General features: G+C 53.1%; 1 protein-coding gene across 1 annotated transcript; it reads right to left on the bottom strand.

Moving 5' to 3' along the window:
• Positions 1 to 11,828: 11,828 nt before the first annotated feature.
• On the bottom strand, positions 11,829 to 23,418 carry DNAAF8 (dynein axonemal assembly factor 8). Its single transcript, XM_004373425.2, has 8 exons — positions 23,179 to 23,418; positions 20,988 to 21,134; positions 17,894 to 18,418; positions 16,297 to 16,414; positions 15,133 to 15,274; positions 14,014 to 14,145; positions 13,561 to 13,656; positions 11,829 to 12,111 (listed from the first exon to the last, which is right to left on the bottom strand). Exons 1-8 carry the CDS (start codon positions 23,299 to 23,301, stop codon positions 11,829 to 11,831), a joined length of 1,566 nt encoding a protein of 521 aa, XP_004373482.1. The 5' UTR covers positions 23,302 to 23,418.

The raw sequence follows: 23,418 nt of genomic DNA, 5'->3' as shown, positions 1-23,418 counted from the left end.
TAAAATCTAGGGACCTGGGGATACACCCAAGTTATGGGAGTAAGCACATAGTGAGCCTTCAGGAAATGAGCTAGGTGAGTAGTATTATTATCCCAGCTAAAAGTCACCTCCTCCACAAAGTGCTCCTTGACTTCTCCAGGTCAATGCGGGAACTGCTCCCTTGTGTACATGTTGCCTGGTCTTCTGGCCAACCTGGGCAGCCCCTATGAGGTTCTCGCCTTCTACTGACCAAGAATGACCAGGAGAGGCTCAAGTTTTCTGCACAAACAAACCTTTACTGAGTAAAAGTACCTTGTGATCAGAGACAAAGACGGACAATACAACGCTAGCCTTTGTCTCCCCAAACAAAGGTTTGGCCAGGGCTTATAAAGGTTTTTAGGTGGGAAAAGGCATCATCTTTATTCATGAAAGAAGCAGGGTTATAAAGATTAGGTGTGTGTGCAGGAGACAGCCCAAGATGGAACCCATAACAAAGGCTCCTGGGACTGGATAGCAGGACTTTTTATGGGGTGCTGTGCCTGCGCAGTCCCACCATGGTGCTGGCTGGATTCCTGTCACTGGTCTGTCGGTCGCCTTGCGGATGTCTGCGCATGCTCCAGGGATCAGATCGGGCAGTTCTTCTGAAAAGCATCTTATCAAGGAAGAACACTGAGAGCTGGGTGGGTTGTTTGTTCTTTCTTTATTGCATGTTCCAAGATATGGGTTTTGTGTCATTAGTTAAGCACATGTTTTTAGTTCAGGGTTGTTTGCCTAGGGGCTCAGTCCCTTTTTCCCTTCCCTGTCTCATACTATGATCATATGGTTTGGTTCCCGGTCAGTCTCTCCCATTAGACTGGGAGCTCTGTGACAGCATAGATGTCTGATGAGCCATCCCTGCTTCCAGTGTGAAATGAGTGAATCCTCCAGTGCCTGCCCCATAGCTATTTATGGGTGAGATCCACAAATCTGCCCCTCCAGCCCCACCCCAGGTTGACTCCAGGCTTGGAGAGCCCTGAGGGCCCATGGGAACCCACAGCCAACATCTCAGCTGGCTTGCTGAGACACTGTCCTACTCACACCAGATTCCGAGGTTAAGATTAGCCCTAGGCAATATGGGAACATCTACAAAGTTTCAAAAGCATACGCCCTTTGGCACAGCAGTTGCATTTCTAGGAATTTATTGTGAAGATAAACCAGGGTTTCTCAACCTCCAAGCTCTTGACATTTTGGGCCAGATAATTCTCTGTTGTGGGGAGCTATTGTGTGCATTGCAGGATATTTAGCAGCATCCCTGTCTTCTACCCACTAGATGCCAATAGCATTCCCTCCCCAATTGTGACAATCAAAAATGTCTCCAGACATTGCCAAGTGTTCCCTTGGGTGTACAGTCGCCCCCAGTGAAGAACCACTGACTGGGACAGATGCACACACGTGCAGAGGGTGTCTCTACATTGGTATTGTGGAAACTAAAAACATGGCCAATGCCTGGTTTCAGAGTGCAAAAGTTTAAGATAATAAATAACCTAACCTTTAGAGGTAATAACTAGCTTGTTTCTTTAGATTTACGTGTAACCAACATCCTGTGTCTTTAGCCCCTACATTCCAGACTGTGGTGCAGTGAATTACTTAATATGGCCCTTCTAGCCATAGTTTTTGTAACTCCCACCAAATGACTGGGTGGGGCTATGCAAATGAAGTGATTGTGGCCCACCAAAGAGATAGGATAGCTTGCTAATAATGTAAATAAGATGCATCGCACTCTTGTGGGACCACGCAAATAAGGTGTATGGAACCCTAAGGAGGGGACTAGTCAGTTTGCCATCCTGTTAGGCTTAAAATTAGCCATCCCAGAGGCAGGAAGAGGGGACTTGATTACCACCAAGAAGAGACAGGAGCAGAGCTTATCTTTTGGACCTGGGATTCCTGCTCTGAGAACCTCCTAGACCCACGAGATAGAGAGAGAGAGAGCTATAACACCAAAGACAGTAAGAGATGGTGAGAAGCAGCAGCAGAGAAACAGCTGCAGCAGAGGGAGCTGAGCCAGGAGACCAGCCAAGAGATGGTGCAGGGAGGCCCATGGAGTGAGAAAGCTGAGTGCCTTTGGGCTGAGGCTTACTGGTGGACTGGGGTGCCTCTGGGCACTTATTGGTGGAGCTAAAAGAGCTTTGAAATACTTGCCAGAGCAAGGCAGAGGCTGAGGGGCCAGAGAGAGAGGTGTGCCAGTGGGCCTGGCTGAGAAGAGGCTGTCCTGATCAAAGAACTGTATCCTGAGCATTCCTGAACCTTAATTGTAACCCATTACTTCCCTAATAAACCTCATAATCATAAATCTTGTCTCTGAGTTCTGTGTGGCCATTGCAACAAATTATCAAACCCAGCAGAGAATTAGAGAGTGCCTTGGGAGGGATGGTTAGTGTCAGAATTGGTAAAAAGGTTGGAGGGTGGAGGCACGTCTGACCTCAGCCTCATAGGAATCAGCTTTGGGCCGTTGATCTTGATTCTCCTTCCCCCTTGTGAAGTTAGAGGAGGTCAGATGCCCCTGTCATCTGGAAACCTGTGTTGGCAGGCACTGACCCCCTGGAGGCCTGCATCATCTATCTTCTTAGTAATACTAACTGACATTTCTAAAGAAAAAAGACTTCAAGGGACATTTTGATGAATATCTGAAAGACTGATCAAAACTTCGTGGACTTCCCTTTCTTTGTTCCTAGGACTATAAAAACCCCAAACTGCCCCATTTCTTTGGAACACTCAGTTTTATGCAATGTGTTGCCTAATTCACGAATCTATAGCATTACTTACTTTAACTTTGTTTCCACTCTTAGAAATTCGACAGTATCCAGTGTAAAAGGACAGGGAAACAGCCTAACTGTCCACCAGGTGTGAGCTGGAAAATGAATCATGGGACAGCCATACCACGTGTATTAGTTTCCTATGGCCGCTGTAACAAATTAGCACAAACTTGTGACTTTAAGACAAAGGTCTCAAGCAGCTTGCTTGGCAGGCCCGTAGCTTTATATTAACATGCTGACTCCCCTTTCCTTAACTGCCGCCCAGAAACTGGCAGAAACCGCTTTAGGCATCATGTTGACATTCTGGATAACCTTTTAGCTCATTAAGTGTCTCATACATAGTAACTTCCCTGCTTCTGGGTGGAGTTTAAACACCATTTTCTGAACACTGGGCCTGAGTAGTACGGTTAAGAATGATTAAGAATGTTGCTGATGTAACTTGTATGAACTTCTTGCTTGTAAACCCCACAACGGTAACCTTCCCTCTTGCCCTCACTAAGCAGTCTTGGAGGCAGCAGCCTGACTGTTCCTTTCCTTGCACAACGAAATAAAGGCACATTTCTGCTCTCCACCTCGGCCTCATGTTCATTGGCTGTGATGAGTTGTGCCAAGCGAAACCTGAGGTTTCCACCTGGCAACAACTCATCACATATCTATTCTCTTACAGTTCTGTAAGTCAGAAGTCTGGCCCGAAAGAGTTACAACTCTAAGTTCTTACTGTCCCCCATTCACAGATGTGCAAACTGAGGCTCAGACCACGTGTGGGACTAGCCCATGGTCTCGGCGACAAAGACGCGGCCTCCTGAAAGCCCATCGCAGAGCCGCCTCTTGGGTAGACCCTCAAGGAGGCTCCACAGGTTCCCCGAGCTCCCAGGAACCGTCATCGAGGCGCAGTGCAGGGCACTCTGGGAAGTGTAGTCCCAGACCATCCCCGGATGTGGCGCCCGCGACTTCCGCTTCCAGCAGGCACCACCCTCCCGCAGGGCTGAGAGGAGAGCGTGTTGTGCGGTGGCGAATCTGGGCGGCTGGGCTTGGGCGTGCAGGTGGGGGCCAGGGCGGTTCGCACCCCGACCTTGATTATGCACCGGCTGTGTGCGCCGCGCTGCTTCCCGGAGCTGGGCACTGGGGCAGTTTCTCGGGTGCAGAGGTTGAGGCTATGGGAGGAGAGGCGATTTGGGCGTGGTCACAGCCGCCGGAGGCACCCGAACCCTGGACTGCCTTCTCTCTGCCTTGGTTACCTCTGTTGGTACTAAGTTAGGGACAAACGAAGTGCAAATGTATGCTGCCTGGTGCTCAAAAATTGATGACTTATATCTGGAAGAAACAGGCGTCGGACAAGAGATATTTGGGGTTGGAAGTTGTTGGGGAGTTGACCTGGGAGACCTTTAGCTCCAGGACGGAGTGTGGGCAAAGGCACTAGGCAACTGCTCTTTTCCAGTCGTATTTGAACAACTTCTACCTTTAGAGATGAGAATCGCAAAGTCACTTTTGCTTCTTGAGAGCAGTCTTCAAGCCGCTCAGGAATAGTGAGTTAACACTATAGTAGGCTGTAGAGAAGAGAGCAAGACAATGGGCAGGTCATTTACCCTGGAAATGGTTGAGAAAGATGCCCATTCATTCCTCAACTGGACCTCTGTGTGTGTGTGTGTGTTTCTGTCTCTCCATAGGCCTGTGTTTTGTGTGGTGGCCTTTAGCCCACAGCATTCTTTCGGGGAGCTAGACATGTTACCTCTGACTGTTTGTCTTCCCTTAGCTCTGGCCTTCTGCCCTTTCTAAGAAAGCCTTTGAGGACAGATTGGAGCCAAGGAGATGGTGGCTTCCCTTCTTGAGCCCAGGTGAGCTGATGGGCCTTTTGCCTCAATATTCTCTGCTGAATAGAGCAACAGCATCACTCTCCCCTGAGCACGCAGTATTTTTCTGCATAGTGCTATCACCACCTGGCATCATTTCATATGTGTGTGCATATGTATATATCTGTATTTGTGTGTGCCGTGTGTGTTTTGTTTACCTCACATGGTATTTTAATCTATTTTGAGTCTACATTCACAATTGGGAGTTTTCTTATAAGGATTAAGATACCTCGCTTCTCAAGGACACTTAGACTGGCTGGCAGAGTGGGGTCTGCATCCCCCCACAGGAGGAGCCTCCTGGACCCAAGCAGTGGCAAAAGAAACGAGTGGCCGTTGAGTCACCTCTGAGTCTTGGTGACCCTATGTGTGTCAGAATAGCACTGTACTCCATAGGGTTTTCAGTGGCTAATTTTTCAGAAGTAGATTACCAGGTCTTTCTTCCGAGGCACCTCTGAGTGGATTTGAACCTCCAGACTTCTGGATAGCTGCCAAGTCCACTCACTGTTGGCACCACTCATGGACTTCCAATAGTGGAGGCCTCCTTTAAAACAGACGTGTGCCCCCCTCTTCCTGCTTCCCTGACACTGAGGCCTTGCACGGCAGCCCTTTGTCACTGTGTCGTCACTTTTGTTGCCCTGTGGTGGAGAGAATTTCTCCATACTCCCATTACTCTAAAAAATGGTAATACAAAACAAAGACCAAGAGGGACACGTGTTTTAAGAAAAGTAGGAGCGAGCACATGTCTTTGTGGAAAGCAAGGATATTCCAGAATGTTTGATATACATACCGTGTGTGTCTGTGTTGAAAGTCCTGCCTTCCTCCCTGGCCTTATGGGTGTCTGAGAAGGCGACCCCAGGTCTAGAGTGGATGGTGGTCTGAAGGCTGAGGAGAATCTTGTGCTCTTTCAGGGACTGGCAGTGTTTAAGGAACTGGCTGTGTATTTTCCCAAGAGGAGTGTGTGAATCTTCACCCCGTCCCGAGTGATGTCTGGGCCGACGGCAACCAGAGCAATGGTATCCCTCTCCCCTCACCCCACTGGATTTTTCTTCATAGTGCTATTAGAGCTTAGCAGGTGTCACCCCACAGGTAAGGATTTCAGAGCATGCCTGGTCTTCCTCAGATCTCCTTTTCTTCCTCTGTCCTCTGGCCTTTCTCCATAATGCCTTCATTCTGGAGGCGGTTCTTTCTCAGAGGGATCTGCACACTTTTGAAAAGCTGTTATTATCTGTCTGAGCCCTGGGGGCGCAGTGGTTAAGCACCTGGCTGCTAACTAAAAAGTCGATGTTTTGAACCCACCCACGGCCCCACAGGAGAAAGATATGGCAGTCTGCTTCCATAAAGATTTACAGCCTTGGAAACCCTATGGAGCAGTTCTGCTCTGTCCTACAGGGTTGCTAGGAGTCGGAATTGACTTGATGGCAATGGCTTTGGTTTTGGTTTCTCATTCCACCTGCTGGCTCTGTGGATCAGGAAGAATTTCAAAGGTGTAAACAATGAATACCGCCTGCCTCTCTGTTCATTGATTTATCCTCTTGTCTGTCAAAAATTTCATATGAAACCAAAGCAAAAGTGGACTCCAGGAGTATTGCACATCAAGCTTTCTTAACCCTCATCCTTTCTGTTCATGGACATAACGACAATAACAGCTAACAGGCCGTCCTGCACGTATATTATTGTCAGAGTCAGGTTTTTGACAAGGATTAGGCAGCAGAGCTCGGTGTCGTGGTTCTTGCAAGAACCTGGCTGTGTGGCTGGTGAAGAGCACATTTAATCCATTTGTTTATTCAGTCATTCAACAAATACTTTTTATTGTTGTTCGGTGCTATCACATCGGTTTCGACTCAGTGACTCCATGATTCAGAGTAGAACTGCCCTGTAGGGTTTCTAGGCTGTAATCTTTACGGAAGCAGACTGCCACATCTTTTTCCCGTGGGGCCACTGGATGGGTTCGAACTGCCGACCTTTTGGTTGGCAGCCAAGCTTTAACCATTGATGAGCACCTACTCTGTGCCAAACAGATCCACCTACTGTGTCTAACCAGGCAGAAGGGGGCATAATGGCCTTGAGTGGATGGCCACCTCAAAGGAGAATCTTGGTACAGGACCAGAATCTTCTGAAAGACAGTTCGGACATTTCCAAAGCAGGGTTCTGATTCCGTAGCCAGGGTTCAAGCTTGCCTTTAGGGAGTGGTCGGCTGTGGAGTCGGCCAGCCAGAGTTTGTCGGGTGAGGCTATGCACCTCTCTGAGCCTCAGTTTATTTGTCTGAAATGTGGGTCCCGATGGTATCCGCACGAGAGTCATTGTGAAGGTTAAGGCAGCACAGCCAAAGCACAGCCCTGTGTACTTGGTGCTTTAAAAACGTTAGCTTTACAGTTTGGTGAGTCGTGTCTGGGGTCATAAAGCTTGTAAGCAGCCATCTGAGATACAGCTATTGGCCTCTACTTGTCCGGAGCAAAACAGAAAGAAGGAAACCAAAGACTCAGAGAAGAAACTAGTCTACAGGACAGTCGACACAAACCACAGCCTCATCTACCCTGAGACCAGAACTAGATGGTGCTCAGCTACCACTACCAACTGTTTCGATCAGGGCCACAATAGATGGATCCTGTTAGAACTGGAGAAGAATGTGGAACAGAACCTCAAATTCGTAATAAATCCAGACTTGTTGGACTGGTTGAGACTAGAGGACTCCTTGAGACTATTGCCCTGAGATAATCTTCGATCCTTGAACCGAAACTATCCCCTGAGGTTACTTGTTAACTAAATAACAGAGTGGCTCATAAATTAAAGAATATCACCCATAAGTACTGCGCTCCTTTAAAAAAAACATCTATATGAGACCAAATGGTCAACATGAGAAAGTAAGGGACAGGGAAACTAGATTACTGGAAATGGAACAACCGGAATGGAATTAACGAGAACGTTGACACATTGTGAAAAGTGTAACCTATGTCGCTGGACAATTTGTATAGATATTGTTCAATGGGAACCTACGTTTGCTGTGTAAACTCTCACTGAAAACACAGTAAAGTATTGTGTAAAAAAAAAAAGTTAGCTTTATTAGCTCGCAGAGGCCATGTCCATTACATGTCTGTTCTGTGGCATTGTAGCTTTTTGGTGACCCTCCTGGATAATTAAGTTGAATTAGCTAAACTATTTGACTTAATGGTCTGAGACTGGAGGGACCCCAGAAGACATGGCCCCCGGACTCTCTGTCAACCCAGAACTAAAACCATTCCTGAGGCCAACTCTTCAGACAAAGATTGGACTGGACTATGGGACGTAAAATGATACTCGTGAAGAGTGTGCTTCTTAGCTCAAGTAGATACATGAGACTAAATGGGTAGTTCCTGTCCGGAGGTGAGATGAGAAGGCAGAGCGGGTCAGGAACTGGTTGAATGGACACAGGAAACCCGGGGTAGAAAGAAGGAGTGTGCTGTCACAGTATAGGGAGAGCAACTAGGGTCACATAACAATGTGTATGAATTTTTGTATGAGAGACTACTTTCACTTAAAGCACAATAAAAAAAAAAAAAAGAAGTGGTTTCCTTTCCACCCCGGCTCCCTGTGACCCCTCAGACACTGTGCTACTCTCTCAGGGCTTGGGGTCCGGGCTGAGGATGGTGACAACCCCGGGGAAGACACGCCAAGGATAGGGTGGTGCCCCTGACTGCTCGAGGGGACCTGGCCCCCCGCCCCCAAACCAGGGCCCTGCAGGCGGGATGGGGCCTGAGAGGGGGCTACCTCCCTGCCCCAAGTGTGGGGAAGGTTTCAGCACAGCCTCCCACCTGAGCCCGCGCCACACTGGGGAGAGGCCTTGCGTGTGCACTGCCTGTGAGAAGGGCTTCAGTGACCCCTCCTGCTACGGCGCCCACCAGCGCATCCACTCAGGCGAGCAGCCCCACACGTGCCTGGACTGCGGCAGGGGCGTCCACGGGCACCAGTTCTCCACAAACGCTGGCGGACCCACACCGCGGAGAAGCCCCCCACGTGTGGCTGGTGGGGAGAGCTCTCTCCGGCAGCATCAGCGGGGGCTCACCAGGAAGCCCACATGGCAGGGGGCAGAAGCTCTGACCAGCCGCTGGCCTCAGCCCTGCAGACTTCAGGGCTCCTGGAAAATGTTGGGGCCAAAGCTGACCACAACACATGAAGCTTTCCATTTACAGGAACCTTCGAGAATTCCACGGTGGCAGAATTCACGAAGCCACCACGGTCACTTGCAGGGAACCAGAAACCCTGCTCTCAGAGCAGGTTCATGTGGGTCGGGTTTGCCCCAATGAGCGTGGCACTGAGTGCAGCCTGAATGCCAAGCGGGGGCAGCACGGGGGCATCGGTGGTGGCTGCTTATGGGGTTACCGTCCCCGGCCTCGCCTCCATCCTTGGTCTCCAGTCTTAACTGGGGTGTCAGCAAGGAGGCAGGTGTGTGGCGGTCACTTCGCAGCTTCTCGTCTCGTTCAGGGTGGGGACGCCTGGCGTGGAACACGAGATCCTATCCTTGTGACCACCCCTGGTCAGGTGAGGAAGCTGGGGTTCGATCGAGCTTGACCCCTCCCCCAGAGTCAGAGTTGAGGGCTGCCCCTCTCCTGGGCCAAAGGGGACGGAGCCTTCCTTGGATGCCCCACTGGGGCTTTCTAAGGCACGAAGCTCACCTTTGAGCTTCCGTGTGGACTCCAAGGCGTGTGTCCCCTCTTACCTATTCACATCTGTCAGGTGAGTGGCCGGAGGCGCAGCATGGAGTCCTCATTTGGTTTCGTCATTGCAGCGTCGTGGGGCAGCTGCTGAGCAGGGCCTTCCGGACCGTTCCTGGCAGGCCAAGCCGCCGTCCTGTGGCAGGTGGCCGTGCCCTCACGCCACCCTGCGGTGCTCCATTCACTTTGTTTTGGGGCAGTATTTTATTGTGTTTTTGGTGAAAGTTTACAGCAAATTAGGTTGTCATTTGACAATTTCTACACTTTCAGTGACATTGGTTACATTCTCACAATGTGTCAACATTCTCTAATTGTGTTCTGGCTGTTCTATTTCCAGCACTCTACTTTCCCTGTCCCATATCACGCTGCTTCGTTCACTGTGTGTCCCCAGTCCCTGTGCGTATTTTCACACGTTACCTGTCAGCGCAACCCCGGTCTCTTCATTCCCTCAATAAATGACCCTGTCCTCCCCCGGGGCTGACTGTTCTGGCCCGTGTGTTGTCTGGAGAGTGGGGCCTCCCGGCTGGTGAGTGGTTTGTATCTTCTAGACCAGCTCTGGGGGCTCCTGTGGGCACACGTGGCCCAGCCAGGCCCAGCCGGTGGAGCTCCCAGGAGCTAGCACCGAGCCAGCGCTGGGTCCCAGCCTGGTCTCCCTCTGCTGACCACCCGCACCCCCATGCAGCCCCTGGCCCCTAGACTTCTCATTCAAGGCTCTGGCCAGAGGTGGGGGCCGTCTGGTCGGGGTCTGCCCCCTTGGGAGACTAGAACTGTCTGGCCAAGGCCGGCCGGCTGGGCCCCTTCCAGTGCTTGCTCATGCCCGCATCTGTGCCACACCATCTCCGCCGGGCCGCTGCCTCCAGCCACCTCAGTAGGTCCAGATTAATCCCGTCCCTGCCTGCCTCCCCTCACCCCTCCTCACCGTCATCGTCCTCACGGCCGATGTGTACGGAGGGTCTGTGTGCCAGGCATGAGTCTGTGCTGTGATGCTGCCTCTCATGGGTGGGGAAACTGAGGTACACGGGGTGTGTTAACACCTTGCCCAGGTGGCAGAGCCGGCTCTGGCCCCAGCTCTGAGCTCCCCCTGCCTCACCCGCCCTGCTCACCTGCATAGTGATTCACTCAGCTAGGCTCGGAGCAGAGTTTATTTTCTGTCCCTGTTTCTGAGACATTCAGAATGAACTTGTGGGCACGAAAAGGGGGAGAGATGGAAGAAAAGGGGACTAAAGGGAAAAATCACCTCTGCTCTTGACAGTGAGGCTGGCTGCAGCTGAGGACCTCGGGACACAGACCGCACCCTGCTGTGTGCGTCCCACGGAGGGGCGGGGGCAGGGGTGGGGCTCTGCAGGTCAGGGGAGCTGGCCTCAGGAGACAGAAGCTGTGCAAATGAAGACTGCCCCTTCCTGGGACTTGGGGGCTGGTAGGGGGGTGGTCCCCAGTGTGGGTGGGTCAAGTGGAGTCTGGAGTGTGGTGATCTGTGCCAGGTCTCAGCTGCCTGTGGCTGGCGTTCCATGAAGTAGCCACTGGCAGAGGCCAAGCAGGGCCTGTCCCTTGCCTGGTGCTCAGATGCCACATGTCTGCTGCCTGACTGGAGGTGTGGTGGGACCTGAGGCAGGTTCTCTGCCCTTTCCACGGGTTGGGGCACAGGGAGGGCGGCTGCGACACAAGAAGCAAGCAGGGACTCCTTGGGCAGGAGGACGACGCGAGGCTGGGAGCACGGGTCAGAGCGGCTCTCTGTAGAGGTGGGCGGTGGGGGTAAGGTGTGCCCGGGAATGACAGGGTGGAGACCCCAGACCCCCCTGTGGGGTGGGGGCCTTGGCGGGGAAGAGGGGCCCCAGCAGTCCCCAGCTCTGGCTGGTTATCCACACAGGACAGAGGTTCCAGTTGCTAGAACATTCCATGTCTCATCCATGTTTGTAAGGTCCATACCCCCTTTGATTTGCCCTGGAGCACCCTGGAAAATATGTGTGCCTTTGTATCTTGGTTAAAGAGAAAAAAGAGAAAGCAGATGTTAGCCCTTACCCCGTTATGGAAGTGTGTGTGTGTGTGTGTGTGTGTGTGTGTGTGTGTGTGTGCGCGAGTGCGCGCGCGCGCGCGCACGCGCATGTATCCAGGGACCCAGAAGATCAGGCTAAATCTGTCAAGATGCTTAAAGCCTTTTCTTTCTAAAAGAGAACTTGGCTGATGGAGATGATGAATGTTGAGGAAAGAAAGAAGATGCAGAAACGGGGACAGACAGACAAGGCTCTGACCATCCAGCGCCGTCAGAACCAAGCCATCCTGTGGGGTCTTTCTGCCCAGTCTCAGAGGATGGGGGTCACCTTGTTTCCCGTGAGTTGTTACCCAGCTTCAGGTAGTCAGAAAATTCTGACTGGATTCTAATGGACACTCGGGGGGGGGGGTCCCTGCTCGACAAATCACGCTCCCGGGGGAACATGGGGGAGAAGATGGCTCATTGGGCCGGTGTGTCCATGAAAAGTCAGGTCTCCCGCCACCTCTCCAGGTCCCGTTACCTGAGGCGTCTATGGTTGGCCCAGTGGAGGCAGAAGGGCGTCCTTGGCTGTCGCTGGCCCAAGAGGGCCTCCCAGGGCCCTGGGACTTCCTCCTGGGAGTGTGGCCGGGGCGCCCTGCCCCTGGGCCCAGAGTTTGACGTGTTGCTTCCTCCTCGTTCCCAATCCGGCCGTATCTTCAGGGGCCTGAGCCTTTTGGCCGCTGGGACCCTCGCCGGCCCTCAGCTTGGGCGCGGCCGCCCCTCTGCGGAAGGCCCGGAGCTGCTGGAGCAGCTGGCTTTTCCCGGTGCAGTCCCTGTGACAGTGAAAGGACCTCGGTCAGCGCCACGCGGAGGCCAGACCTCCCAGCTTCACCGCTGAAAAAGGGGAAAGGCAGCTCCTGCGGTAACATCGATTCCTTGGGAACGAAAGTAAGGATGTGATTCAGGTAACCTCGGCCACGTCTGGGTCCTGCCTGGGAAGCTGGGGTCCCGTGACTGGTACTAGTGGCTTCTGCTCAGTGCCCTTAACACGCGGAGCAGACCACCCGCCTCCCTTGACCCCATGCAGCTGGCAAGACAACTAGAACAGTGTCGCCTCTGCCTCTCCCGAGTGGCCTCCCTGAGTTTAAGGCTTTGATCCTGGTTAAACCGACTGCTGGAAAATTCTAGAAGGAATGTGCAGACCAGAGAGGTCTTTGTTGCAGGAGCTTTCCAGTGGAGTTGGGCTGATTTCCCAGTCAGCGTTGGGGGGATGTTCGGGTCATGTCAGAGCTGCCACTCCCTGACTGCTTTCCATGTACCCCACCCTAGAAGAGGCCCATTATGAGTGGACTCCTTTGAGGAAGTCCTTACAGATGGACACATCTTGGTGAGATTACGTGATTGGCTAAAGGCCACCAGGTAGTAAGAGGCGCGAGCTGGGTGCCCAGCTCCAAGAGAAGGGACTGTGCTGTCCCCTGCTCCTCAGGCCAGGAGAGTGGCACTTCCTGTCAGATGCACTGCCCTCAGCTCTGCAGCCTTGAGAAACACAAGTCCTTGCCGTGGGTGGTGTTGAGAGGAGGAAAAAGACACTTTGGTGGCCTGTCACTAGACCAGACACAAATGCTAAAGCCCGGAGCGCTTGCAGAGTGCTCTCTGGTTCTCAAGATGCTGCATGAAAAGGGATGGTCGCGCACCAGCCAGGTGCCTACTGGCTTGTTAAGGGCTTCCCAACCCAGCTTCTTCTTCCCCGCTTTTCCTCTGATGGCTGTTTGTGTGCCAAATTTGGGGACATTCCCAAAGGGTCAGCTCTGCAAGCTCTGCCATGACAAACCCTGCCACCGTGTGTCATTAGCCCCTGACCTGAGCCTCCCGACTTGGCCGTTTTGCTGTTTAATCCACCCCAACCTTGTCACTTCTGGCTGACACCCATGGCTTTATCCCACCCTACACGTTCTTCTCCTCCACAGCTGCACCAGCTGGGAGCAAGAGAAACGTGCAGCATGCTTTTTCAGGAAGAAGATGTACTGATCCCTTCTCGAGAGCGTGTTAGGGTGTCCTCGATGATGGTGAGGGACAGCAGGCCAGGCTGAGATGGGCACTGGGCCCCAGGTGAGCTCCCCATGGGCTCCTGCACCCCACCGCCTGTGCTGGTCCCTTGGGTGCAGGACCCATGGCTGAAGGCTCCCATGTTAGACATGCCAAGGTGAGGGCAGGCTGGGGAACAGAGATGGGCACCCAGGGTGGCAGGAGGCCCTGTGCCGTCGGGGCCCCTCTGTGGTTACCGGAACTGCTGGGGGGAATGAAGTGCCCCCTCCGCCAGGCCCTGCTGTTCCCTCGCAGCCGCATCCTCCTCACTGTCAGACGAGCTGTGGCTGGAGCTGGGGGAGGAAATGTGGGCTCACCCAGTCCACCCTGGCCAGGCCCAACTTCTCCCCTGGGACTCAGCGCCCTTGGGCCTCCCTGGGAACCAGGGTGGGCAGGCAGAAGCCACCCAGTGCGCTCTGGACGAGGCGTGCTCAGAGCCCAGCCTGCAGAAGTTGTCCTCTGTCCCGAGCCCTCCCCTCCTGCCCAGCAGTGTCTGCTGATCAGACCAAGTGAAACTGTTGGCCTGCTTCCTGTCACAAACACTTCTTAACTGAGAAACCCCCCAAGGACTCCCTCACTCGGGTCATCCTCCTCCCCAAGTCCCTGTGTCTCCCCCAGGGACCACAGCGGCTCACGAGGTCAACATGTACCTGGCTGGGGACAGGCAGCCTGGTGGCCCGGCCTGCCGCAGATCAATGAAGACAGTGGGAGGCTCTGCCAGGCCCTTCAGCCTCACGCCCTGGCCTAGCTTGGCCTGGAAGCCCGGCCTTGTGGAAGTACATCTGAGGTGAGGAAAGTGGAGCCAGAGCGTCACTTCTCTGCGACGATCCTGTGACCACGCTCGGATGTCCCATCCCTTCTGATGCTCACGGCTGCCCAATGGAGTGCCCTCTACGTGCCAGTGCTGAGGTAGGCACTTTAACCCATTTGCCCTTTCACCCTTCAGAACAACCCTCAGGATGGAGACCTGCACTGCCTGGCAGAATTTTTCGTGATGATGGAAATGTCTGCCCTGCCCAGTACGGGAGCCATTTGCCACAGGGGGCTACTTAAATTTACAGCTAAGCTAGTTAAATTGATGAAATAAATAATTCAGTTCCTCAGCAGCATTAGCCACATGTGGCTGGTGGCTACTGTATGGATACTTTTGGTTGCCAGTGACAGAAGCTCAGCCAGCTAGTTCAGGCATGAAGGTGAATTCAAGGGCTCCCAGATTCCTAAGAAGGGTGGAACAACCAAAGTGCGGGCAGGACCAGGTACAGCTAGGCCAAAGGGGATCCCAGTACCCCGTCTCCACCTCTCCCCACAGACTGACTTTCTCCATGTGGCAGGACACGTGGCTGCAGACCACCCTCCCACCCTCCTAGAGACAGATTGAAAATTCCCAGGGAAGGGCTCTGATTGGCCTAGCTGAGGTCAGGTGCCATGGCTGGGCCAATCAACTGTGGCCAGAGGGGCAGGGCCCTGTGATAACCCTGCCCCTCCCAAGGAGGCCATGTGGACAGTGAAGGAAGGTTGCCATGGGGCTTGGGGAAAAAGCAGATGCTTTGAGGCCTGAGTCCCAGCTCTGCCTGGGCAGGTCACCCTCTCTGAGCCTCAATCTTCTCACCTACAAAATGGTTATAACAGTAGCAGCCTCCTGATTGGATTATTTGAGATTAAATGAGAAGATGCACATCAAGTACTTCACCCATAGTAGGCTCAATAAATGCTGCCCGACCAAGGCCAGTTCTAAAAACTAAGGGCCAGTGGTCCGCAGGAAGTCCCACCTGTGGCTGGCCTGCCGCTCTTCAGCATCGTGGGATCTGTCTGCAGCCACCTTCCGGGCAGAGGACAGCGGTCTGGACTGCGCGGCACACAGGCGGGCCAGCCGTCCCATGAGCTGGTCTTGGGTGGCCGGTGCAGTGTGGCCTGGGGATTGTCAAAGGAGAGGGGCATTTGGGGGACTCAGGGCCCCACATGACTCTCACAGCTCAAGCCTCAGACACTGGGGTCTCCTTGTGTGGGTGTCCATCACGCTTGTCCACTGTAGCAGCAAATGGGGACAAGCCAGAGGCCCCCCCCGCCCCTCCCAACCCTCTGTAAGGACTCCGCCTCCGGCTCGGCGTGGCCTGGGGAGAGACAGTCTGAGAGCAGGGCCTGCTGCGTTGGAGCTTTCTGAGGTTGTTGTGGGGTGCCATCGAGTCAGTTCCGACTCACAGCGACCCCATGTGACAGAGTAAAACCGCCCCATAGAGTTTCCTCGGCTGTAATCTTTACAGGAGCAGATCATCAGGTCTTTTCTCTGGCGGAGCCACTGGTGGGTTCGAACCACCAACCTTTTGGTTAGCAGCTTCTGAAGTAGGAGTAACTTACACCTGATTTAGCTAGACTCTTGTCGAATGTGGGTTCTTTCCAGTTTTTCATAATTATAAACAACACTGCAATGAACATCCTCAAATACACATCTTTGCCCACTAGGGTGAGTGTGTGTTTAGGGTGAATTTTAGAAGTGGAATAGCTGGATCAAAGGGTTGTGTGCCTTTAAAATGAAGAAGAGATTCTGCCAAATTACCCTGCAAAGAGGGTGTGGCAATGACAGGATTGTGTGCAGGGCGGACAGAAGGAGCATAAAAGGCGGATTCACTTTCCCCTGGAGAGAGAGAGAGGAGGGGGAGAAGAAAGGAGGACCCAGGGGTGGGGAGGAGGAAAAGGTGTGGGTCCCGGGCAGGGGCCGTCTCTGAAGGGTCTCTCTTGTATCTCTAGGGCCTGGCCCACACCTCACCTATATACTGAATGAGTAAGTGAGTGAATGAATGAAGTCTTTGAAGGACTGGCAGCATCAATGGGCAGGACCACAAGGGGCTGAGCAAGGGGGCAGGGAACATGCACCCATGAAGTCCTGGAAGGGGCTGCCTATGGGCCTTCACCGGGCTCCATGTTCAAGGGCAGACCTCGGCCTTGGCAGTGGTCAACTGCCCGCCATGTGGCTCCGGGTCCTCCGTCTCCCCAGTCTTCCTCTCGTCCCGTCAGACTCTGAAGGATGTAGTCTAAATCCCACTCTTCAAGTTGCTGAAATGATTAAACTGGTGGTTAGAAGCTGTTGCACGGCCCGACTTCACAGTACTGACGGAGGGTGATTGTGGGGTGTTTTACAGTGGAGTCAGGGCTGGAGTTCATGTCAGCATTTGGACGTGGGCTCCCCTGTTCTTTGTGGGTGGCTGAATGAACTGCCTCTGTTAAGGTGGGAGCTGCCTTTCTTGCCACCCCTTTCCTACTGTTTTTTGGGCAGTATTTTTATTTTTGGAGGCTATCCTGGGTGGTGCAAACAGTTAAGGGCTCAGCTACTAACCAAAAGGTTGGTGGTTTGTATCTACCCAGAGGCGCTTCAGAAAAGCCAGACACTGAAAACCCTATGGATAAACAATTACTTTAAAACAAGGATGAGAATGTAAGGGGGCAGGGAAACTAGATTAATGGAAATGGAACAACCAGAATGGAAATAATGAGAATGTTCACGGATTGTGAAGAATGTAACCAATGTCACTGAGCAACTTGTATAGAAATTGTTGAATGGGAACCTAAACTGCTGTGTAAACCTTTACCAAAAACATGATAAAATATTATTTTTTAAAAACCCTATGGAGCACAGTTCTACTCTGACACGTGGGGTCTTCATGAATCAGAACTGGCTCGATGGCGATTGGTTGTTTTTTCTTTTTTTGGCAAAGATGTTGTTTGACCTGGAGGAAGGTCAGTGCCATTTAAAAATTCTGAGGGTTCCTGCAGGTTTAAGATGTTTGGAGGTTATGACCCCACTTACATGAAATACTCAGAATAGGCAAATGCATAGAGACCAATGTTTATTACAGGGTTCTTTCCGGTTCGAACCCCTGCTGAGAATTTGCTTTTCCACTCGAGATAGACTGAATCAGAATCTACAGTTTAACAAGATCCCCAGGTGATTCTTACGTATAATAAATTTTGAGAACCACTGCTCTACTAGTTGTTCTCACAACTGGTCCCTAAGCAGCAGCATTAGCATCGCCTGGGAACTTGTTAGAAATGCAAATTCTCAGCAGGGGTTCAAACCGGAATGAACCAGTCCGAAGCCCAGAGCAGAGCACACACGGATTCAACAGTTTCATTAACATCTGTTATGTTCTTCAAGTCGTGCAAACGCTCTCACTCTCCCTGTCTGAGCTGTTCCTCCCCCACTGACATAAACTCACTGGGACTTTAACTTTTTGAGAAATATGCTTGGACTAAGTCTTGTTCTGTATTTTATCTGTGGTTGTAGATGGTATTTATGTGTTTATAAACACATGCTTGAGGTTAGTATTCATTGTTTTTCCTCTTTAAGGGAGGCTGGGAGCTCCTTCTCTTCCCCCTCGTTAACTCGCCCTGAGGATGGTCTGTCTGCTGCGACCACACCCCTGGAATTGGTGAGCTGCAGGTGAACCCGAACCGGGGCCTACGGTGGTCATGGGCCGGCTAGTTCCCTCCCCAGCGCACGGGGCAGGGGCCCGCGCCAGCAGTAGAGACGCCTACCTGGAGGGAGAGCACCGGCGGGCCGCCCTGAGGTCCCCCTGGTGGTGTCTGCGGTCTTGGAGCTGCCCCGGCAGCCTCTTGGGGTGTTTCCTTTGCCTGTGTGTGGTCGCCGCAGGCTGAGTCCCAGGCCCCCGGGGTTACTTTATGGAGCATGTCCCTCTCTATCATTTTCCTCCTCTCCCGCCGCAGGGCTCTGAGGTCCACGGAAGCGGAGCCTTGGCGGGGTGGTGACGGCATTCTGGGACCCTCCGTCGCCAGGGCTCCCTCTGCACGAGTGGAGGTGGGGGCTTCTCCCTGCGGCCCCCCGGGAGGACTCTGGGGCTCTTTGGTGCTGAAGGAGACACCCTCAAGGGCACCTTCCTGCCCCCGGGGGCTCTCCTCAGGGATCCCAGCAAGAGAGCTGGTCTCACCACGGCCCTGGAAAGGCCCTCGGATGTCCCTTCCTTCCTGAGAGGCCCAGTCCCTGGTCCTGGTCTTCTGCTCACTTCCAAGCTCCGGAGGGAATTCCACAGACACCAGAGCTGGCTACTGGGAAAAACAGGCCCATGCTTAGCAACCTCCAGACATCCCGCAGGGACTGTTTTACTGTTGACCTCAGGAAATTGTCTCCTAAGGCTTCAGAATCGTCCGTGTAGCAGAGGGGAGGGTGTGTCTGGGGAGGGGTGGCCTGGCACAGAACTGCTGTGACGGCTTCTGTTGTTACACCTAGTCTCGACTGCACCACAGCTATACCCTGATGTGAACCAAGGGGCACGATCACGTCTCAGAGACACGTGGCCTTTAAGCATGGCTTGCCTCTGCACAGTGACACAGGGGGCAGTGGTGGGGCAGTGGAAGAGTTCTCACCTTCCATGCAGGAGACCGGGGTTCAGTTCCTGGCCGTTGCACCTCATGTGCAGCCACCACCCACCTGTCAGTGGAGGCTTGTGTGCTGCTAAGATGCTGGACAGGTTTCAGTGGAGTTTCTAGACTCAGACAGACTAGAAAGAAAGGCCTGGTGATCTACTTCCAAAACTCAGACCATGAAAACCCTATGGAGCACAACTGTCTACTTTGTAAGCGATCATGGGGATGGCACAGGACTGGGCAGCAGTTTGTTCCACTGTGTGTGGGGTCGCCATGTATCAGGGGCCAATTCAATGACAGCAAACAACACAATGATAAATATGAATCTAAGACGACACTGGGGAGCTGCCACGAAGACATGTACTTGGTTAGACATGATGACACATCAGGCATCCTGCTATTTAAGTACAAGGAGACAGTAGGCTTACTGCTATAGCAGTGGAGCAATATTTAAATTACCGGGGATGATAACAATAGCTACAGCTTCTCACTGCCTGTGGACCCGGACAGCATGGATGACTGAATCACCTTCCAGCCCCAGGGTGTGGGTCCCGTGACAGCTGCCAGCTTACAAATGAGGAAGTTGAGGCTCAGAGAGTTGCGCATGTTGTCCTAGGCCACATGGCTGTTAAGTGGCAGCCAGGAAGAAATCCAGGCCCTTTGACTCCAAAGCAACGCCGTGGCCTCAGTTGCTGGCAGACCTGCCTGAACCAGAATATAGGGGAAAAAAAGAATCGTGCAGGAGAGCTGCCAAAGTGATTGTAGGAACGAAGAAAACACAAAGTCACGTGGACATTTTTCACCCGAGCTAAGCCGGGGTCTTGTCCACCCGGGGATTTCTCCTGGGTCATCTCAAACAAATGGCTAGGCCTGGCCGTGCGACTTCTGCCACTGTGACAGAGAGTGGACAGGCTGGGCAGAGCGGTCCTGTTCCGGTGCTCGAGCCCCAAGCCTAGTTAATGAAGATGGTGGGTCACTCAGGGCTGGGCGGGGCCGAGGGGATTGAATCTGGAGCTGGTCCAGTTTCCTGGGGCATCCGTACCCCTTTGCCCCATTTTGGAAGAGGGTTAGAGCCTCTGATATGGTTTCATTGGAAACGGGAGGTTTAATCACAACCGCATGGAGAGAGCCGAACAGGTCTGGCCAGTTGGGGGCCTACCTGCTAATGATGGGTTCTAAAGAGGCAGCAGCTCGTTTTCAGCATCCAGCCATTCCCTTTATAGAGAATTCTTGGTCCTAATGGAACTCCTAAGCTAGTGTCCCAGGGCAGTTTCTAATGGTCTTGTGCCTTCTCACATTTGTTCAAGGTTGGTTGTTTGTTGTTGTCATTGTTGGTTGCTGTCAGTCGATCCCGACTCCTGGCGAACCCACACCTGCAGAAGTAGAACTGCTCCGTGGGGTTTTCAGTGCCTGCGACCTTTGGGAAGCATATCATCAGGGCTGTCTTCTGAGGTGCCTCTGGGTGGGTTCCAACCGCCAACCGTTCGGTTAGTAGAAGGACGCTTAACTACTGTATCATTGATTAATTCAGCAGGTGTCTCGGGAGCTCCTGTTTACATACAGGGCTCCAGCCAGGAGGGAGGCATCTCAGGCAGCTCTGAACCCAGCTGGGTTAAGGGAGAGGCATTTATGAGAACCAAGCGTGACAACGGCTCTGCCAGACGGCTCAGGGTGCCTGGTTAAAAACAGGTCAGGGGGGCGGGGGGCAAGAGGAAGAGCTGGAGTAGAATCAGACAGAAAATCAAGTCCCCACCGAGCCCTAAGTGCTGCTGGGCTCCCTGGGGGAGAGGCTGGCATGGTGGTGAGATGTCTGGCTCCTGAACCCCACGGGGTTTGCATCTGGACAAAGAATGGGGGCTTGGAGAGATGCTCCAGCTGCCGTGAGTCAACCTTGACTCCTGGCGCCCCCACGCATGTCAGAGTAGAACCATGCTCCACAGGGTTTTCAATGACTGATTTTTCAGGAGTAGATTGCCAGGCCTTTCTTCCCAGTTGCATCTGGGTGGATTCAAACTTCTACCTTTTTGGTTAGCAGCTGAGGGTGTTAACTGTTTGCACCACCCAGGGACTCCGGAGAGATGCTAGACTTGTGCTTTTAACTATTTTAGATCCAAATCCCTTTTAGGCTCTAACGAGAGCTGTGGAAACACACACACGCATGTACACACATGTACACACATGTCCACACCCCATGCTGCCCTTAGGGCCCCAGGCAGAGTGGATCCCTGAGGCCTGCGTTCCCACAGACCTCACAAGGAGACTTGTCGGCTGCAGCCTCCCAGTGCCCGAACGCGCCATCATCCGCAGGGTCCTCAGCCAGTTCCTCCGACAGGTCAGGAATCAGGGCGGTTTGATCTCGCAGGAAGATGAAGAGCTCCTCTTCCTCGCAGTCTGACTGTGAGACAGAGAGAGAGAGGGCTTTCGGAGTATCCGGCAGTCGGCAGGCTGGGAGAGCCTCAGCCCCCCAGCCCTCCACCCTCGCTGTCCTGGCCTGCCCTGCTGCTCAGAACCGGCCTGGGGGAATCCAGCTCTCTCCCCAGCAGCCTTACCCTGCTGGTTTACTCCATCAACTGAGAAATTGGCTCAGCAGCACCCCCTCGTGGCACTGAGATTCAGGGCTCCGAGTTCTGCACGAACCTACCACACCTGAGACCTTGTATACAGCAGGTGCCCAGTTAATCAGTGGTGGTGGCTGAACAGCAGAGTCCAGCCCACAACCTCCCCCACAACCGTGAGCCACCACCAATGACACGGGGCCTTGGTCTGCCATCTCTAAAGTGGAGGTGCTGACACCCATCCTGCCCACCTCACAGGGTCATCCGGAAGATGAGCTCAAAGGGGATGGAAGATGTGGACATGCTCTGAAAACTGTGGTGCGCTGGCATCCAGTTATCTACTCCCCGTTAGCCTCCCATGCACTGGATGGTCCCTGGGGCCCAGAAGGGTTTGTCACCTTCACCTCTGCAGTTGCCCCAGGTAGAACCTGAACCTGGGCCCACCACCTATAAAGCCCCTGCCCTTTCTCTGAATCCCCAGTCGCAACTAGTTTGCAATGCAGTGCTGGGGGCTCCTGCGCGACGCACTGCCCACCCTGCCTTGTTGCAGAGCCACTATCGCATCTTACACACGTGCTTACATCCACTTCCCAACTACATGTAGAACCGGAACAGCCATTTAAACCTGAATTCAGAGTCGCTTTTTGTCACTGAACATTTTCTTAGTCAGCAGAAACTGGAACACAATCACCACCACGGGGAGGGAGGGTCTGCGGTAGTGCTGTCATCTATCAAAGGGCTTTGTGAATGTTTGCTGAATGACTGCAGGTGATCAATAGTAACAATGAGCAGAACTGAGCACGTAACACAGTGTCTAATGTGGTTGACTTAATCCTGTGACAGCTCTGCAAGGTGCATATACAAGGGTACAGTTACGCCAACTTCTTAGGAAACCGTGGCTGAGAGATTCTCAGGCACTTGCTTACGATTAGACAGTAAACAGCAGAACTGGGGTTTGAACCAGGGCTTTGAACCAGTTCATTCTGGTTCGACACCTGCTGAGAATTTGCTTTTCCACCCCAGATATACTAAATCGGAATCTGCAGTTTAACCAGATCCCCAGGTGATTCTTAAACTGTAGATTCTGATTTAGTATATCTGGGGGAGGAAATGCAAATTCTCAGCAGGGGTTGAAATGGAATGAATTGGTTTGAACCCAGGCAGTGTGGAGCCCCAGTCCTTAACAAGCACGTGATACTCTTGACTGTCTTTTGTTCACACAAAGCAGCCCAGCGCATTTTCCGGGACAGGAAATGTGCCAGGACAGGGGTGGTTTTGTTCATGCTGTTTACTGAGCACCTGCTCTGGGCCAAGAACTGTGCGTGCAAATCCCAGATTTGACCCAGTGAGGATTATCCATGGTTTGCAGCCAAGGAAACAGGTGAACTGGGTATGGCAACCTCGCCCAGGTAACACAACCAGTTAGCAGCTGGGGGGTCTGCTTGATGCTGAAGCCCCTCCTCTTTCCACTTTGCCACTGTGCTGATGCCCACCCTCTGCTTGGCCAGGATGCGGCCAGCACGCCGGCACCCAGATCAGTGACTGTTTCAGTGCATCGCGGTGAACCCTCGGGGGATCCTCCTGCTGGGGGAGAACGGAAGTGACCTGCAAGGAAGCTAGGCACCAAGATGTATTCAGAAAACAAAGCAGAGAACGTGACAGACTGAGAAGAAAGGATGGAGCAGGAAGCAGGAACCCAGAAAACAGGTTGCAGGTAAGGCTGGATGATGTAAAATAAAGTGAACTCTGGCCGCTTCCCTGCCAGTTATGAAAGGTCAGAGGGAGAAGCCCAGAGAGGGAGTGCCACACAGCTGTGTCTGGATCGGCATCCTGTTGTCACTGGAGGGAGGACGGTCAGGGCCTCGGGAGGAGAGCCCTGCTTACCGAGGAGGAATCCGAGTCCAGGGATGGGATCTGTTTCTTGAGGGCCTCGAGGATGGCGTCCCAGGGCCCCATCTGGGGCCCCCAGGGAGAGCCTGGTGTGGGCGGCGCATCTCTGGACGCCATGGAGCCTGGGTCGTGGGGTGCCTTTCAGAGCACCATCATCCAGGAAGCCCTGGGGGAGGACACGGGGTGAGGTGAGAAGAGTCAGGTGGTTGAGGGTCAGAAGATAGGGGCTGCCGT

The sequence above is a fragment of the Trichechus manatus genome, unplaced genomic scaffold, assembly GCF_000243295.1.
Source record: "Trichechus manatus latirostris isolate Lorelei unplaced genomic scaffold, TriManLat1.0 scaffold00024, whole genome shotgun sequence".
Taxonomy (NCBI): domain Eukaryota; kingdom Metazoa; phylum Chordata; class Mammalia; order Sirenia; family Trichechidae; genus Trichechus; species Trichechus manatus.
Note: the sequence above shows the minus strand (reverse complement) of the source record. Positions and strands in the feature narration are given on the sequence as shown.